Source organism: Rhinichthys klamathensis, unplaced genomic scaffold, assembly GCF_029890125.1.
Source record: "Rhinichthys klamathensis goyatoka isolate OS25496 unplaced genomic scaffold, OSU_Roscu_1.1 h1tg000436l_1, whole genome shotgun sequence".
Classification (NCBI taxonomy): domain Eukaryota; kingdom Metazoa; phylum Chordata; class Actinopteri; order Cypriniformes; family Leuciscidae; genus Rhinichthys; species Rhinichthys klamathensis.
This window is the reverse complement of record NW_026606932.1, coordinates 363,674-383,554: the sequence shown is the minus strand read 5'-3', so window position 1 is coordinate 383,554 and position 19,881 is coordinate 363,674. Positions and strand designations below refer to the sequence as shown.

The following is a 19,881-nucleotide window of genomic DNA, read 5'->3' as shown; positions in this document are numbered from 1 at the left end:
AAAGATTAAAATCAAGGCCCATGGAGAGAGAGAGTGTCTGGTAGAGTACCTGAGGTCAGGTGGGGACGGGTATCTTACCGGTTTTGGGGGTTAAGCTGAGCTCGGTGTCAGAGGAGGAGGACTGGCGACTGTAGGACTTGGAGGGGGAGAAGGAGGAGAAGGTTTGTGCTCTCAGAGGGGTGGGGGGTCCTGAGGACAACGGGACGCCTGGACCCTCCTCCCCAAAAACTGGCCTGTCAGAGCAAGGAGTAACACACACTATCAACACACACGGACTCACAGGGTCATACATGAGGACTGTGCCCGTGTGCGTGTGTTTGAGCGTGTGCATGCGTGTGTGTGTTTATGTGTGAGGAAGGAATAGAGGTAGAGAAAGAAAGAAGGAAAAGTGATGACTGCTTGCTGCTGAAAGGGTAGAGTGTGAGGATGTCAAGAAGAGATAGGAAAGCACGTGATGTAGTGGGCGGGATAGAAAAAATTAATGGAAAAAAAACCAACACTGTGAAAACCAAAAAAGCGGCAGAATGCAAATGAGATGAACAAGAAGCGTGTTTCAGCCAACCAAAGCACAACGCTTTGATAACAAGGGTCGACTACTGCCTTTACAAGGCCAAAATGTAAAATTCAACAACCCTGCCTGTGAATAAAGGTACGCACGCACAACTTAAAAACACAGAAGCTAAACCCACACCTCTGATTGGATATACTCCGTGAGTGACAGCTGAATGCAGCTCACTGATTGGTCAGAGGTGTTTTAAAGCTGTAAACGAGGTTGCTTTGGCAGCTGAAGGGAGGGGGTCTGGTGATGTCGTAGCTGTCTGCCAATGAAGAACAAGGGGGTGGTGAGAGGTCCGTGGCGGGGTCATGGGGGTCGTGGGGTACCTGCCTACACTGCCTGGCTCTGGGGGCTTCTGAGCTCCTGTGTCTGGGTTTCATACCGGCGAACAGCAGTGTCGGCACAGAAACGGAGAAGCCCTGAGAAAGACGACTGCTCGCACTGTGAACTGGACTGCTGTGTGTGGAACGACATCCGAGAGTGGTAGGAGCAGCCTGCGGAGAGCTACACACACATTCACCCATATTTCATACATTAAACACACATGCACCCACTGTGTACAGTACAATCACAGAGAACGTGGATGCACACACGTAACATTGACATAACAAAAACATGCACGCGCACACATAGGGGTGGGAGACAAAAAAATCGATTCTCTCAGCATTTCAGTGTTTTCATCATTAATGCCATTTGAAATACAGAATAAATTCGATACATGAAACTCAATTACTGACAGACGTTTGCTTTCAAATGCTCAAGTGCGCTTTCTTTGTGTTCGTCCAGCAGGGCGCAAAATTAATGTAAACACATTCATGTCGTAAGGACAAAACATCTGATAGTTTAAAACAGATCTAAAATAGATCTACCGCTGTCTATGATGGCTATGATTCTGATTGTGTCATATACACCAAGGATGGCTTGAGGGTGAGTATTTTTTGGGTGAACTAAACCGTTAAAGATTCCCACCCCTACGCAAACACCCAAGGCAGACCGCATCAAAAAACGACAGGGAGGAAATATCGTCTGTTTCTTAAAACCTAGTGAGCGGACTACCTAGACGGCACCAAAAATGCTGTCTAGTTAGACAAGTCACTGCCGTTCAAATGTTCTTAGCTCCTTAGAGAGCAAGTGGAAAGACAACACAAACACAAAACACAACAGACTCAAGGCAGCACTCCGGATGCAAACCACGGCTACTTCTGAAATGCACAACTGTACAGCATTTAATCTTTAAGCAGTCTAAAGCAAACGCATGCTAGTGCAAGAGAGATGCAGCATGCAGGAGAACGTCAGAAAAAGACAGCGAGGGAGAGCAAGAGGGAGATAGAGGACATGCAGGGGAGAACAAGATTGTGGTGTGTTTGTGTGTTGAGAATGCATTTTTGTAGAAAATATAAAACAGCAACTCATAAAACAAACAGACACACCCTCATACTCATTTATAAATATAAAAACAGAAAACAGTGAGCAATTGTACAGCATTTTCCCATTTTTCATGTTGCATTAATACCCGTTTAATAAAACCAAAGGAATATTAGAACATTTTAATCAATTATTTTGATAAGTTGCTGGGGATAAAAATGTCTGCTAAATAAATAGATAAACATATTCATGATACACTACCATTCAAAAGTTTAGGGTCAATAGGATTTATTTTAAAGGGATACTCTACCGTTTTTTCATATTAAACTATGTTATTCTCTTATCTAAGACGAGTTGATACATACCTCTCTCGTCTCAGTGCGTGCACTGAATCGCTCTGTCGGGCGGAGAACTTTGAGAGCAGTTAGCTTAGCCCCATTCATTGTATATGGGCAAAACAGAGATGAAGTTAGAAGCGACCAAACACATCCACGTTTTCTCTATTTAAATATAGTTACACGAGTAGTTACACGACCAAGTATGGTGACACTAAATAAAATGTGGCGCTTTTTATAAGCGGGTAAAATGGATAACTATAATGTATGGCGGAATAGCACTTATTGGGAGCACTTCGACTCGGCGCTGTAATATCTTCACTCGTGAAAAGTCCTCTCCCCCCTCTCCCTCTCCCTCTCCCTGATACTTCATCAACTCTGCACAAAAAACTACTACTACTGCAGGCGTGCAGGTCACGTTGGTTCTATTGACGGAAATGACAGGGAGAGGGAGAGGGGGGAGAGGACTTTTCACGAGTGAAGATATTACAGCGCCGAGTCGAAGTGCTCCCAATAAGTGCTATTCCGCCATACATTATAGTTATCCATTTTACCCGCTTATAAAAAGCGCCACATTTTATTTAGTGTCACCATACTTGGTCGTGTAACTACTCGTGTAACTATATTTAAATAGAGAAAACGTGGATGTGTTTGGTCGCTTCTAACTTCATCTCTGTTTGGCCCATATACAATGAATGGGGCTAAGCTAACTGCTCTCAAAGTTCTCCGCCCGACAGAGCGATTCAGTGCACGCACTGAGACGAGAGAGGTATGTATCAACTCGTCTTAGATAAGAGAATAACATAGTTTAATATGAAAAAACGGTGGAGTATCCCTTTAAAAGAAATTAATAGTTTTATTCAGCAAGGTTGTATTAAATTGATCCAAAAAAAAAATATTTCAAATAAATGCTGTTATTTTCAACCTTCTATTCTTTAATAAAGAATTAAGAAAAGGTATCGGAGTTTCTACAAAACTAATAAGCAGCACAACTGATTTCAACAGTTTTCTTGAGCAGCAAATCAGCATATTAGAGTAATTTCTGAAGGATCATGTGACACTAAAGACACGAGTAATGATGCTAAAACTCAGCTTTGCATCACAGGAATAGATTACATTTTAAAATATATTCAAAAAGAAAACATTAAATTGTAAAAGTATTTCACAAAATTAATGTTTTTACTGTATTTATGTTTTACTTTTTGATCAAATAAATGCAGCCTTGGTGAGGCATAAGAGACTTAAAGACCCCAAAGTTTTGAATGGTAGTGTACAGTGAGTGAAAACTCAAAACAAACAGCCTCTATTCTTATTTCATTAAAGGGGTGTAAAATTGCATGGATGTGTTTTGATTTCTAAAATAATAACCCATGTACAACACATTAATTTCTAATACAAAATTAAATTCTTGACCTATTTTCATTTTAAAAGAAATCTAGTCAAATGTACTGCAGATGAACTGAGATAGCTGTAAGAAAAGCAATACAACAACAATTTCCAAATCTTTTAAAGCTGCAGTCTGTAGTTTTTCCTCTTTGTCGCCATCTCTGTTCGAAATCTGCAATTGCAGTCATTCGCGGAATTATCAACTTCACTTGGGTTGTGCCACGGCACGGCACAGCGCGGATGAATCCAATGTTTTGAGGAGATTGTGCGGCTGTCAGTCACTGCGCCGGTGTGGATACTGTCATTCAGAATCACAGATTCTACTTTTTGGAAGTATGACCAACATAAGAATTTTCCGGAAAGTGTCATCTGAACAAGTAACATCCACTTTTGTTCTGACCAACTAAGGGAAAAAAGCATTGCAGTAAATCGCGCTGATTAAATCTAACGATCACTTATATCACGTCAAACCGTGCAAATTATACTTTGTTCTCAAATTGTTAATGTTAACAACGTCAGCATTGCGTGACTACATTTAAAGCCCTTCCGATATGTATCCTTGTTTTCGCATGGGTCCGATTGCAGTCTCTTTTTTTCTGTAGCCACTCCGAAGTCCAAACGAAGTCTTTTGCATTTTACAACGGGTGAATCTGTTGTCACTGGTGATTGTCGTTTGAACCTTTCTGGATCCGCCATCAAATTGATAAGTTTAATTATATCAAGTGCTGTTAGAAAAGGCTATAAATCTCCACCTCCAGCATCCTCACACGCAATATAGCCTACTAGCCGAGACTCTTTCTTTATGAGTACAGATGTGACGTAATGACGCAAAGACATGCTCAAATCTCCCGCGGAAATCCACCAGTACCACTGGAATTAAAAACATTATTACAAGCTTACCGTTTTGAATCGAGCTACGGCAAGCAGAGAGTTTTGAACACTGGCTGATTACGTACTTGGTCAAAAATTAATTTTGGATAATTTTTAACCCAAAAGGTTACAGACTGGAGCTTTAAAAATAATGCAAGACTTGATGCTAACATGCACATACGCATAAACAGTGGCATTGTATCTTTGATTTGGAAAAGAGGTGGTTTGTGTGTTGTGACACTTACTCTTTTATGTCTTTTGAAGGAGAGGAGTTGCTGGGGAGTGTGGCTGTGGCAGGGAGTGTGCTGATTTTCTCAAGTGTGCAGGCTGTCCCGATGGCACGAACCACTAGGCCTGATTCCCCTTCCAGATCAAAACACTGCAGGTACCCAACCACTGCATTCCCTCCCATCTCCAGGACCTTCAGACCTATCTTCCTCTGCAATTCACCTACAACAGAAACACGTATGCATTTACACACCCACCACATGAGCCAAGAAAATATTGTCAGGAACGTCTCAGATTGCACACAGTGACACAGTAAGTTCAGTGTTTCCGCTACATTCATTCTGCCGTGGCGGGCCGCCACACCTAAAATCATCCCGCCACGGCAGCAGCTTCTCAGTGAGCTCTGATATTGTGCATAGTAGGCCTGTAGCGGCGCGTCGATGACGTCGACGTCATATTTTTTTGTCGACGCTTCTTTATTTATTTATGTATTTATTTTTTTGCACCGTTCCCGGCGGTACAGCTCGCCACACACACGTGGGAGACCGGAACGTTGCAGAATCGAGGACGAAACAGCAACCTCTTCACAGAATTCACAACAAAGCCATGCAAAAGTCCCAACAAAAGAAAAAGTCCTAAAAAACCCCAGCTCGCACTAAATCATCGAAGGTATGGGAATACTTCAAATTTAGTCCCAAACGTAAAGGTGTCGTTATTTGCGCTCTTTGTCAAATGGAGTTGACATCCCAAGTCTCCCGCATAGTGATAGCGGCTCCCTGATGACCGCAAATTAGTTAAAATCTCCCGGAATCTAGAGCTCGTGAGCTCCAAACCGTGTAGCGCGCGCAGCGAGGGAGAGAGCGAGAGACCTTGCGCGTGTGTGTGCAAATGTGCGTGTGTGCTTTATGAAGCGCATGTAAACCCCACCCCCGTCAACAAAACCGAAAAATCAGTCCGGATGTTTTTTATGAGCACTGAAAACATTAAAATGAGCACCACATCCAAGTGTGATAGGGCTCATTTGAGTAGCCTACCAAACATTTTACAGTGTAGATACTCTCACTGTACAGATCAAAATTGTTGTGCATTGAATGTGCACTCCTGCAATTTCCATGTTACAAAAAGAATCGTTCAATTAGTCGTTAGATTAGTCGACTAATCGATAAAATAATCGACAGACTAATCGTTTAATTAATAATCGTTTACCCCAGCCCTAGTGCATAGGCTACTATTGTGTTATTGTAAAGCTAAAGGCATAAAAAAAAATATTGTAAAGCACCATAAAGTTTTCGCACTATATTCCAACACTTCTAAAGTCATTCAATAGCATAATGTGAGGTAAAAATGAATATTTAAGTCTTTAAGTTAAAGTTAATGGAAACTCATCTCTCCTCAGTCATTCTCCATTCAGCATTCAAACAGCGCGTCGCGTTCGGTAACGACAGTAATACGACGACACTCTCTTCAAGATCAATGTTCCCATTATTATTCTTTATTTGTAGATAAAGGTCTATGGTTTGCACTTTGCATAAAATGACTTTATCTTGCTGGAGTTTATAGCGCTTTCTAAATCATATTCCTTTCTCCCGGGTGTCTATTAGATTACAGCACTGGAGTAGAGAGCGCTATGAATTGTTCTTCATGCGCACTGTAACTGAAATTTAAAACTGTTAAAAGAAAAGGCTCAATAAACTGTTGCATAGATATAATACATAAAGCATAGATACCGGTAGATATAATCTCTTCGCTTTGTGCTTTGAACTTTTCAATGCGAAGCGCTGCGCGCTGTGACTTCGCGTTGCTTCAAGTGCATCATTCTGCGCACGCGATGCGCATAATTGCTTTGCCACTCTTATAGGAGACTTTCATATTATAATACTTAGGGGAGGTTTAAACACCTGGGGCAAGGGTGCGTGGCCAATGGGGATATCACTCATGGGCCACGCCCCCTGGGGAAATGGGCCTGCCACCACGGCTGGAAAAAATCCTAGAGGAAACACTGAAGTTGTCTTTAAACATGACCTTGGCCAAAGCAACTTAAAGTAGAATTATAAGAGTAGATCAATATTGTGAAGTACAAATGTCCTAGATCATGTCAAATTTTCCACTGAAAAAGTGTGAAAAAAGACATATTGGGCAAATACTCAATAATATTGGGCAAATCTATAATATGGTTTGTTAAAAATAGCAACGCATAAAACAGACAGTTAGGTTAATGTATGTTTATTGATGGATATGAATTCTGCTTTCCCCTAAACTTCAATGCGAGTGCCGTATGCTCTAATATGACCAGTCATTTACGCCGTCATCACCGGGTGTTGATAGCAAGCAAGCGCAGGTGAGACCTGAACAGCACACGTTGCTATCTATGTTTAAACTAAACTCATTTAAGCCTTGCCAATTTAAACATTCAAGAGCAAAAAGATGCAAATGAGAACTCATGCGCAATGTGAGAAGATTTGTGTGTGCGTTCATCCGAAGCACGCACACTAAGTCGCGTCTCAGACAGAGCGCAAATATTGAGTTCTCTTTCAAGTCTTGCGCTTAAACGTACAAAATCACACAAAAATTATGTCAACATGCCCGCCTTGGCGAGTATCCTCACCAGCACTTGTCAATTGAAGTCTGTGAACTAAACGTAGACTCGCTTGCTTTCAGGATAATCCTTTACATGAAATGGAAGTACTTGCATGAATTTGTAACATTTACAGGCAAGTATACAACTGTGAGATGTAAGCTGTGCATCTCAAACGCACATCAGACAGTGCGATAAGCCACGTAGGTTTATGATTTAGCTTGAAGCACATCTCATGTTTAAGACGACTTGAATCGTGCACTTATCCGGCAGCAGCTCACTGTCCCATCCTATGGGGGAAACCCATTGCACACACAGAGAAGTTCCACACTTGCAGTGTCTAAAACACTGTATTCATTCAGTGCACGTGTACCGAAACGAAAGACCCGTACCAAAATATTTCAGTATGAATGCGTCTACCGTTACACCCCTACTAGCAACTTATGAAAACTATTGGAACAATGCATATCTCCTACATATATCTTTCGGTCTCTCTTGAACACTGTTTGTGTATAGGTACCTGACATGAGAAAGATGAGTCTCTGACGGGCTTCGTTGGATGCACGAGGGGTTCTGATACGGTCGATCCACTGGTACTCTGGATCCTCATTCACCACAAGCTCTTCCACAAAGCCATGAATCATAATGGCCCGGTAACATCGGGGAATGGAGGTTGCTGAAGAAAAACAGAATGGGTCTCATTCACTAATAATTGCGTGGATTATTTCGTATTTGTATGCACAGGATTCATTACTTCAAAGAGCTAATTTTATTATAGAATTTTAAATATGGATTATATAATACAATTAATGCCACATACTTCAATATAATTATTGTCGCGTTAGGATGAAATATAACATCTTTACACTATTATAAGGCCATACGGAGCAAGTGCTTTTTGCGTACGTGTGGTTTCAGTTGTTCCTATATTTGTTTGTAAATTTAGAATATATTTTGTGATTTGTTCTTAAAATCGTTCGTACATGCTTAGTGAATGAGACCCTGAGTGAAAATTCTAAGAGGAAGATAAAAATAAAGAGAGAAAAGTGAGCGGAGCAGGGTAGATAGTGGAGGAAGCAGATTGTCAGATGGAATAAAGGAAGAAAGGACAGGAGGCAATGAAAGCAGATGATCTAGATACTTACTACAGAAGAATTTGACCCCACATGAAGACTGTCTGAAGCGGTTCAGGTCGTTGAAGAGATCCACCTTCACCAGCACATTAATTTCTCCTCTTATACCTGAACACAAGCATGTCATTACAACAAAACGATTCACAACTCTTCGATATTACAGACCTGTAGATTGTTTGCTTGCTTTGTTCCGAAACAGGGATTAAAAATGTTACACTTTTTCAATTTCTTCTGGGTTTTGCTCGCTTTCACAAGGCAACATTTCTAAACGGACCAAAACTTGTTAATTCAAGTCACATGCGAGTAGTAACAGGTCCTCTCATTGGTCAGTGTGCACCTGTTCATTTTCCGGGATTCCACCCATAGCATACCTGTCAAGTATCCCGTTTTGGCCGGGAAAGTCCCGTATTTAACCCTTCTTTCCCGCCGTCCTCCCGTATTAGGATTTTCCCGTAAATCTCCCGTATTTTAACCTGCGTTATTGAAAAATAATAATACCCCGGGCGGAGTAAAAAAAAAAAAAAAAAAAAAAACCATTCCCAATCTGAGCTCTGTCACTAGCCTCGCGATAACTAACGTTACAGGTACTGTAGGTGGCAGTTGTCGCGAGGTTAGTGTGTGAGGTCAGATGATGAGTGACAACGCGGGGGAAACAAAAAACAAACAAAAACAGAGACGGATGATGGACGCTTTGACAGAGCGAGGAACTCCTGCCAAAAAAACCAAAACGCTCATGTAGTAAATACGCGATCAATGGGATACCGAATTTACTTTTCTGAAGAGGAGCAGGGTGGGGGACAGTCACGCGTTTTGTAAGTTTTGTAACTGCGACTTTAGCATCTCACACGGGGAAGGAATAATGTATGTCGATCAGCACGAGAAAGGGTGTTTTAGCATGGTACGAAAGATTGTTACAGAGAATAGGATGACGTTAGACAACAGAACTGTTTGCTCTACTCTCATGTAAAATTAACCATTCTGGCCCAGCCCACAAATACACTCCTTCCAAAACAGTTAATACAAAGTCTGCAACAAATTTGTTCAATAACTCACTAAAAGAGTAAAGGAAAGTTATGTGAAATGAAAAGGAAAACTGCAAATGAAAAGAAAAACTGTACAAGAAAAACAATATGAAATGAAAATAATGTGTGGAATGAAAATAAAGTGTAAATGTAAAGACAAGCAATGTTAAATGAACAGGAAATATGTAAATAAGCCTTTAAATAAATGCTCTTAATACCATAACTTTACCATACATAGGCCTATTAAGACAGGTGTTATAGCCTAAATGAAAACACACACACACGCACACGCACACACACACACACATATATATATATATATATATATATATATATATATATATATATATATATATATATATATATATATATATATATATATATGTAAGGGATACTGGAGCTCGGTTGGGGTGGTGGGACTGCTCGCGGTGGGCGCCGGATAATTTCCCTTATTTTCAAATCCAAAACTTGACAGGTATGACCCATAGCGATCATCCAATAAACAGCTTCAGAGGCTTATTATGGCTTTCTTTGTAGCTGCCGTTATATTAGTTAATCATTTTGAGCAAGGATCAAGGTCTGTATTTTTATGCGGTTTGGCCAGTTGTTCTAAAATATGCTCGTCTGACCAAATTTCAACTTCAGTCCATGATTCATATTGAGAGGCATTAAGGACGCTGCTTTTTACGCAACGTATGCAATTACTCATCATATATTGTGATACAGACTGGTCCGTTGGGTTCAGATTTCTGTCTCACCACAAGCAAACCACTCCAGAGTTTGTTTTTAAGCAGCCCAAGACCACCTCGTTCAGGCGATCTCGGACCGATTGTTGTCTGAGCGTGATTGCCGTCTTCGTTTATGCCTATTAAACTGAACTATGAAAGAAAATGTGCCAGGTTCCAAAACAAACACTCCAAACGAGCCAGATGTGAAAGAGCCCTAATTTTGCTTATGGATACACACCATGTATAGTGTCATAAATGGGGAGCCAGCCAGAGATGACCGTAGCAGCTTCACTGCAGAGTAATGGATCAATGTCAATGTACACCTTTCCAATAGCATCATTAGCGCTGTATGTGTCATGGTCAAGAACAGTTATCTGCAATGGCTCATCCTGCAAATCTTCATCATCCACCTGAAGGAAAAAGAAAGATAAACATAGGGAATAAACTCCATAAAAGTCCAAACTATAGCAGGAAAAAGAAGGAAGACCTTACCTCAAATTTGAACCACTCAGAATTCCACTGAGGATTCAGGGACTTGGGGTACACATCCGTTTTAAATGTTGTGTTACCGAACTTCACCTGTGGAACGAAACTTTATAAGTGCTGATCTGCGTTCACCTTTTGTCACAAAGTCTGCTTGCCATGGTCCATAATGTTTGAGCAAAACTACAACAGCGTGAGCGTGCCGCTAGGCTAGACGTAATGCAGTTGTCCACGTCTGTCGCCATGGTTACTATGGCAGTACAAGCGGAAACCAGGGATAACGCGGATATTACGTCATTGACAGGCGACAAGTGAACAGGGAGTCAGGGACGAGACATTATTTAAAATTGGAATTTCTCTGAAATTAAAAATCTTTGGGAACTTTTGGGATATTGTAAGTACACAACTGCCGGAAATATATCACACTGTGCAAGTGATTTTTGGATATTTTATTCCAAAATCGTACATATTGTAGCTTTAATAGACAGGTGCTCAACTGACCTCCACGAAGGCATCTGTGAGATCGCTGGCACGGTCCATGACGGGCAGGTGCCGCCCTGCAACAATCTTCGCCTTTAACTTCCCAGGCATTATTCCTCTAATCTTATTTAAACACACATAACACAAACATTCTGTTTCCACACTGGATCAAGGCTAAAAAGGAAAAAATAAACAGATCATAAGCAACCTGGCCCACATACATCCATACTTGAAACATGTGAACACAACAGGTGCTTTTGACAGATTAGACTAGAGGACAGACAGAAGGGCCAGGGACTAATGCAGCAGATATAGGCTATGGTGCGTTCAAGTCCTCCTGGGAAATTCATATTTACGAAATGGGAAGTCTTGTTTTTATGTCAGGTGTGTTCAAGTCACTTTCATCGAGCAAGATGGTAGTGTACCTACATAGTACATACATATTATATTGTTATATTATAATTCTATTATTTTGTGCAGGGAATTAGCTAATTTTGTTGTAAAACTACTGCATGCACCTTGTTCATGTAAAAAAGCAGTAATAGTAGTCACGTAAACATTATCTTTGAATAATTTGAGAAATAAGAGAAAATAATTAAATAATACAGCTAATCAATATGTATATTTCTAGGTTGTCTCATTATTATTTTAACAAAATCATTAAACACAAAATAAGAACCCCAAAACATTTTATGGAAGACATAAATCGATAATAAATCTTATACAAATCATTTATAAGTTACATAACGTTAGCTCTGTATGGTTCAGGCAGTATAAGCAGTTTAGCTGCATTCACATTGTCAATATATCACAGCAGCACTATATTACATACAAAAGCATGTTTCTATAACGATCTGTGTATAAACTACAGATAGATGAGATTATTTTAGTGTTATTGATCCTGTCAGCTCACCAGAGTTTCACCTTAGCGGTTCAATCTGACATTAAAGTCTCTCCATCGATCCTCGTGCCGATTGAAACGCTTCTTGTATCATGATTAGGTCTCAGGAAGGTGCAGCGTCGATTCTGTGATGCATTTTGGTCGCAATCATACCAAAATGTAGATGTTTATAAGGCTAATTTGACAAATAAAATCGTCTGTCATATGAAACGGCTTTCGTAGATTCAGGAGCATCGCTCACGCAGTTGGGACTGGGAGGCGGGCACGTCAGAGCACATCCGGGTCACGGACATTGACGCCATTTGGGTCAGATGTGTGCTGATTTTAAATATTTTTAACTTTCATCCAAAAAAAAAATTTCCATCACGTCTATCTTATATCTTCAAGCTATTAAAATAACTGGACAAATAAGTATTTAACTTTCCCCAATTGTCGAGGATTAAAATTCAGTCTTAAAGTAACGTTAATCCCATTGCATTCAGAGCCAAGTCAGCCAGTGGATAACAGCCTGGACTGAAACACTGTGTGCTATCCCACTGGGACCCTCCTATGTAGCATGTGTAAACACCTATGGTAAACACACATACTGGTACTTAATGCCACATAAGACTACTTCCAGTTGTTAACGTGTTATTTCAATATGTTTAGCTCATGTTGGTTGTAATTTATCAGATAAAGTAGCCTATGAAACTCTAAATTGTTAAAGATGGAAATCATACACAACAAAAAGGCCTACAAGTTAAAAAAATATATAGACATTCATTATAAAAAATTATAAAGACATTTTTAATATTATATAGCCTATGGGTGTGCACTGTGCATTGGCATTTTAAAATGAGTTTTCTTTGTATATCAAATGTAAATTCATTCATTCAATTCTATTTTGATATTTACACTTATGTAATTAATCTTCTATTTATTAAAACCAAGCATAAATCTCATCAAGTTAAAAAATGCATTTCTACATTTAGGCTTTTCTAAAATAACCAAAGGCAGTAACAATTTAAACAATATATTTTATTTGTGAACTGAAGTTCAGCTGTTCTTTTTAATAGTCAACTTATTTTCATCAGTCATCAAGCTCGGTAAACTGGTCACATGAAGATGCACCTTAAACTTCACCATGCTGATTGCTAAAATAAAACCCAGTCTGTGACGATGCAGGAAGAAGCGGAGAGAGAATCCAAATGCAAGCACTTTAATAAAACAAACAGGTAATCCAATGGAACTCAGGACAGGGACAAGAACAGCAAACAACTTCAACGACCGACAAAACACAACTGAAACACAGAGGTATAAATACACAAGCAGACAGGCTAAACAAGATAACAAGGGGGCGTGGTTAATCCGAGACACCTGGGAAGACTAATCAACATAACGGGGAACAGCTGAACATGGGACAAGACACATGACAAACAGGGAACCACATGACAGACAAGAACAAGGAACAAGACACAAAGAAACCCACACCGTGACACAGTCATCATGTTTTCAGGCCGTTTCAAATTTGAACTTGATTGTGGCATAATGCAGTGATATCTACGTGGTTGAGTTGTTTACTTACTCTTTAATTAGTCCCTTTTTTCATAATTTTGTTCCTTTTTTTATTGAATACAAAATTATACATAAAACCAAGGCAAATGTATTCTTTCTACAGTGCGTAAGAATATCGAATGAAAGGCTCAACACTGTTTAACAAAACATACAAATTTGAAATCATATCTTACATTAACTTAGGGTTCATAATTTTGTTCCTTCAGACTAGAGTGGTGCAGGTATGAGGTCACTATACTTAAGCCAACCGGCAGTTAGAATCAAATTAGTTGCCTTCAGAGCCTGGTTGCCTTGACAAAAAAAGGGATTTTCCCTAGGCTTTTGGATTATCGCTGAAAACAAGCTCTATTATTAACAAAAGTTTATGATACTTGCACATTTTTTCCATCAGTATAATTATCACAGATGAACACAACTTTTATGAATTTTGAAGCCTTACTGCAGTCGCCAGAAGTAAAGCTAAAGGTAGGCTATAAACAAACTACACCACAGTCCCAATAATTCAACGTCACCATCACTAGCTTCCGACAACTCTTTTAATTTTTATCTAAAACATTTTCCCAGAACATTTGAGTTAGAATAGTTTATAAGAGGAGAACTCTATTATAAGCATAAATAAGCTGTAAAAGCGGACTAGCTTATTTGTTCGGCGTCACGGCGTGATGACATTGAATGTCCCCGACTGCCTCTTGTTAGCAACCGCCTTTTTCAAGACACCTAACAGCTTAAAAAAATCACGAGTGGGGTAATATTTATGTAAGTTATGTCGTGGAATATAACGTGAAAGTGTCTTGAACTTGTGTTCGTCACAGACCTTATTTCAGCCATTTAACCAAAATCCCATTTAAAAACCCCGTTGACTTCGGGACGATGGAACCGGAAGTGGTAAAATGCTAATCTCGCTTTCATCAGGCCTACTGGGCCTACAAAGTGATGTCATACCTGTGCGCATGAAAACAAGAGGCGGGATCGCAGGAACCAACCATATCCAAACATTACCGATTGCCCCCTCTCACGTGACTTTTCCCCATTCCCCCATCTGTTAAAAGTCAACGGGCTTAGGAGAGGCAAGCCTCCCGCTGTAACTTGACCTGCTGGTGTCGCCGTTGGACCGTGTTACTTTAGAAAAAAAGCGATTCATTCACTTGTCAAATTTTGTACCGTTTTTTCTTTTTTTTTGTAATATCGATTATTTTCTCATCCAATTTCTTTGAGGAGACACTGCCTCCCTTGCCTCCTCAGAGGAAGTGTGTGTGTGTGTGTATAGGCCCTATATATATATATATATATATATATATATATAGGCCTATATATATATATATATATATAAAGTTGAATATATACATTTTAAAATATTAGGGTATTATTAACTTGACCAGAGCTTGATATAATAATCAGGCCTATTTATTATTGAGCTGCAATATTAAATAGCTCTATTAGATTTGATGAATTATGTGATGTTTGTAATATCAGTTTGTAATATCAGTTTCTCACACTTTAAAACATTATATTACTTTACTTGACCAGAGCCAATTTGTTACACCCTTTTATTGTTTTATATAAAAACTTCTGAACACAAGACAAGTATATTCTTTTTTGTTATGTTACAGAGTTAGGCATACTGCAGAGATGTGTCTAACAATAACCATTACATAAGCAAGCATCATGTTACATAAAATCCATAACTGATATATTGTCATCAAAGACTATTTTTATATGCATGAGTGCATTTGTTGGCATCATTTGTGTGTATTGAGTTTGTATGTTTGTGTGTTAGGGGGGTAAGTTAAGTAGTTTGTGCTTCTGTTGTAAGGATCAATTCAATATCTCGTAAAAATCGGCTTAGTTTCAAATGAACCCTTGGATCAAAGGGTTTTTTCACCTCATTGAGCTGCCTTAGGTGGAAATGCGCTAATTTGAGCTCAAATATGCAAGGGGATGCTTGAGAGATATTCCTGACACCCCAAGCTGCCGAAACCATTCGCCTGTATAGAGTCTGTCTGTCAGACAGTGCCAGTCATGCCTCCGCTCTCCATATAGAAAAGTGAACTGAATACATAGACACGTTTTTCTCACTGAATCCAAAAGGACTTTTTGGTAAAATAAATAAATAAATGAAAATTTAAAGTTTTGCCAAATCTGATGACCTGAATGTCCAAATACTCCTAATCAAGAGTCAAGGATTTATATCACTAAGAGAACACCAAAACAAAAACTATGTGGTTATATGGCTATATGGTTGTTCTTGATTTCAAACACACTACGAAATGCACAATAACAATAGGTGTTAAAAACACAGTGAGATAATATTTTAGGTTCTGGGTTGGTGGGCGAATGGTGTTTAAAATGAGTATTTATGGAAGTGAGGTTTGCTCAGGTCCTGATTGTTCTGTCCTATGACTGATGGATGGAAACCTTTGCTTTATGTCTCGTTATTTGACTGTAATGTATTCGAGGTGAAGAGTTAACAACCTGCCGTTTCCTGTAATTTACAGATGTGTCCGGCTGTCATTTTTAGTCGATCAACTTTTCCTTATACTTACTGTTCCTGTTTGAATTTACAATTTCCCATTTTTTTATAGGATGTGCCATTTTTGTCTGCTATATTGTATTATAGATGCATATAAAAATGATTTGAGTCACATAGTAGGCTTTGAATTGATTTGTCCTTGTGGCGTAGGACACACAAACACACGCCTAGTCTCTGATATGTTGAGGACAGCTGCCCATTCATTCTCATTCCTGTCTCTGGGAGCTAAAATTACAAAGCTGTTGCCTGTCACACATAAAAACAATTGTCTCTGTCCTTTGTGCCTTCAGAAGCTGGTTTGACCCAACAGGCAACACCTCAGGTAACACACATCTCTTTGTGTCAGCTACCACTTTCCTAGACATCTCTCAACACTGCATCAACAGAACAAAGAAGATTTATTTAGTTTAGTATTGTGATTGCAACTATACATCATTGTTTATTGTTTATTTCTGATATCACAGGTTTCACAATGGCAGACGAGTAAGTAGTTTTTATGCACTGTTTTTTTGTTACTCTTTGAAACAGAGTACACACACATCTTTGTATCTGTATTTATTTGATATTATTATTATGTTTATCTCTTTTTCTCTTTGCAACCACCAACAAACATACAAATCCGTAGCGATGTAAGTAAATTTTCTTTTGTGTACGGGTCTTTTCAGACTGAAATTACAGTAACATAATTAGTTAAAGGGTTAAAACCTTTAAACCTTAATTATATTATACAATAATTTTCTGATATGGACAATGTGATTTATACTATGTATTTTTACTTTATCTATTTTAATTTTCATCAAAAGGCACCTGGTCCATTGGCCCCTCGGGCAGTACAAGCCAAGGTATTCACCACCATATTCAACAGTATATTGTGATTATGATATTGTGACTTATACATTCATTTATACATTGTTGAATGACAGAACATAATGCATAAACTTGGGAATAAATTCACTTTTATCTCTTTCTTTCCCCCCTTTTTTTAGCCAAAGTCTAAGATCTCTGCATCTCGAAAACTCTCCCTGAAGGTATGGTGTGTGTGTGTGTGTGTGTGTGTGTGTGTGGTCTAAACCCTACATTATGGGGCAATATCCAAAATCCTTGTCCTTGTGGTGACATTTTTTGCTCCTCATGAGGAAAACAGCTAATAAATCATACTAAGTATTTTTTTGAAAATGTAAAAATACAGAAAGTTTTCTGTGATGGGTATGTTTAGGCTGAGGGGATATAATATACAGATTGTACAGTATAAAAATCATTATGTCTATGGAAAGTCCCCATAAAACATGAAAAAACAACGTGTGTGTGTGTGTTTTTTCTATACTTTGGGGACTGAGCAAATGTGCACGTGGTAAATATGTTGGTATGTTTTCATTTTATTTATTTATTTTAAACTACAGAATGTCTGTTTGTAATCTGTTTTCTAAGATCCTTTTGCTTCAAAGAGCCATGGAGGAGTTGGAACAGGAAACGGCCAATCGTGACGATGAGAAGGTGAAATATCTGAGTGAGAAGCTTCCGCCTCTTCAAATAACCGGCCTCCAAATGGAGGAGTTGCAGGTTAGTGAAAGATACTCATCAACTAATAAAATAGTGAGTTAAAATTATTTATAAAAAATTTTTAGTACTTGTTTTTATTTATATTTATAATTATATTACCAGTTTGAACACACAGACTTAAAATGATGTTTCTTATGAAGTTTGAATCTAGACGAAACCGAAGCTTAAATACAAGATAGTTCGGATTTATTCATGAATATGTTTCAGTCACCTCACAATTTGCATGTTTCCAATTGTGTTATTTTAATTTGATATATTATAATATTATTATAATATAATATAATTTAAAAACACGAAAAGTTGTAATAATTAAGAATGAGTATTTTTACACGTCCAGAAACTGTGTCGGCAACTTCATGCCAAAATCGACGCAGTGGACGAGGAGAGATACGACTTTGAGGCCAAAGTCAATAAAAACAACAAAGATGTGAGTATGAATTAATGTACCTTTTCTAATCTCACACTAAATGTTTCTGTAATATACAGAGTGTGTATGTGTATGTGTGTGTGTGTGTGTGTGTGTGTGTGTGTGTGTGTGTGTGTGTGTGTGTGTGTGTGTGTGTGTGTGTGTGTGTGTGTGTGTGTGTGTGTGTGTGTGTGTGTGTGTGTGTGTGTGTGTGTGTGTGTGTGTGTGTGTGTGTGTAAAAGATCCATGAGCTGAAGCTAAAGGTGCAAGATTTAGGAGGGAAGTTTAAGAAGCCTGCCCTGAGGAAGGTGCGTGTGTCTGCGGATGAGATGATGAGAGCGCTGCTGGGCTCCAAACACAAGGGCTCCATGGACCTCAGAGCCAACCTCAAATCTGTGAAGAAAGAAGACATTAAACAAGAGAAGGTACACACACAGAACACAACAAGCATAGTGTATAAAACTTTACATATAGAATAGAATTTTTGCATTACATTAATGGGGCAAATATGTACGGAGCCCCCCTAGTCCCACTTTGTCAAAAAAAATTATTATAACTATCTCGTGGCCTCAAGATAGTAACTCGTGGCCTCAAGATAGTATCTCGTGGCCTCAAGATAGTATCTCTATCTTGAGGCCACGAGATAGTTATAATAAATTTTTTTGACAAAGTGGGACTAGGGGGGCTCCGTAAATATGCCTAAATGCTGCAGAAATTTGTCATTTTAATTGTCCTTGACAGGTTTTTAGAGATTCACCTGAATAAAGGAAACACGTTTTCAGTTTCTGGACATAACTGTACACTGCATTTCTGTTTTGTCAGGTTATGTCGACAGAGGTGGGCGACTGGCGTAAGAACGTTGAGGCCATGTCTGGTATGGAGGGCAGGAAGAAGATGTTTGATGCTGCTGGTGGAGGACAGTAATAGGAGTGTATATAAGAGTGTATAATTGTGTATATCTATGCGTGTGCTTTTGTTATTAGTGACCGGTAAAGTCCAACTGAAGAAAATCACCTGAAAAAGTCACCAATAAAAATAAAAAAAACCACTATGTATTAATACAAATCTCAAAAGAAAGCTTGTAAATTGTAGGTTATTAAAATTTTGATTATGCTAATTGTGTGTGATTCATTATGACAATAGACTGTCATGATATTTTTAACACACTGGATGGATAGAACTTCACGACCTTGGCTTGTGTGACTGACAGTCGGTTACATATCAGGGCTGTGAGGTCAGGTCACAATCACCACTGACAGATGACAATTGACTCATTCAGAATATTCACACTGTGTGACTGGCTCTGTGTTTGTGCTCAAGGACATGAGAAGTTAATGTCTCTGGCAGTGATTTATTTGGTCAACACCTGTCTGAGACTGACAAAAGAGATTAGTTGTGGACATGTAATGTGGCCTGGTTTGGCAGGCATACTGTATGAACAACGGCGGCGGTGGAAAGAATAGTTTATCACCTCAAAATAGCACGACTATGACAGGGATCAGCACTCTTATTATTCTTATACACATTCAGTGAATGTGTGAATCTCTAAGAGACAATACCCCAAAAACAAAAATGTATGAAAAATACTTTATAGCCTATGTAGAATAAAAAAATAAAGTATATTTTGATTTTGATTATTTTTTTTGCATTGTGACATTGCTTTTATGATAATGGAACTCATTTTTTTGTGTTTATTTTAGACATTAAATTTTTTTTTTATTCCTGTTATTATCACTAGATTCACATGAGAGTAATTTGTACTTTGGTCA

At 38.8% G+C, this 19,881-nt stretch overlaps 2 protein-coding genes across 22 annotated transcripts in view; one reads left to right on the top strand and one right to left on the bottom strand.

The window, feature by feature from the left end:
• The window catches only part of c2cd5 (C2 calcium dependent domain containing 5), a 63,163-nt gene extending 50,830 nt beyond the window's left edge, over nt 1-12,333 (bottom strand). For 7 of the 21 annotated variants that reach the window (XM_056236041.1, XM_056236043.1, XM_056236048.1 and 4 more), the window contains exons 1-8: nt 12,075-12,332; nt 11,183-11,284; nt 10,691-10,777; nt 10,437-10,608; nt 8,461-8,556; nt 7,836-7,991; nt 4,758-4,962; nt 79-233 (exon numbers count right to left, since the gene is read on the bottom strand). In XM_056236041.1, coding sequence (XP_056092016.1) covers nt 79-233; nt 4,758-4,962; nt 7,836-7,991; nt 8,461-8,556; nt 10,437-10,608; nt 10,691-10,777; nt 11,183-11,272 — 961 coding nt within the window. In that variant the 5' untranslated portion in view covers nt 11,273-11,284; nt 12,075-12,332. Of the gene's footprint in view, nt 1-78; nt 234-886; nt 1,061-4,757; nt 4,963-7,835; nt 7,992-8,460; nt 8,557-10,436; nt 10,609-10,690; nt 10,778-11,182; nt 11,336-12,074 lie in introns of all 21 variants that reach the window. The other 14 variants (XM_056236047.1, XM_056236051.1, XM_056236052.1 and 11 more) reach the window with 7 other exon arrangements.
• A 4,067-nt stretch (nt 12,334-16,400) lies between these two features.
• Nucleotides 16,401-19,122, top strand: tnni1c (troponin I, skeletal, slow c). Its single transcript, XM_056235964.1, has 8 exons — nt 16,401-16,468; nt 16,611-16,633; nt 16,950-16,988; nt 17,133-17,174; nt 17,575-17,706; nt 18,044-18,133; nt 18,355-18,537; nt 18,935-19,122. The coding sequence occupies exons 5-8, from the start codon at nt 17,596-17,598 to the stop codon at nt 19,034-19,036; spliced, it is 486 nt and encodes a 161-aa protein (XP_056091939.1). The 5' UTR covers nt 16,401-16,468; nt 16,611-16,633; nt 16,950-16,988; nt 17,133-17,174; nt 17,575-17,595; the 3' UTR covers nt 19,037-19,122.
• The last annotated feature ends 759 nt before the right edge of the window (nt 19,123-19,881 follow it).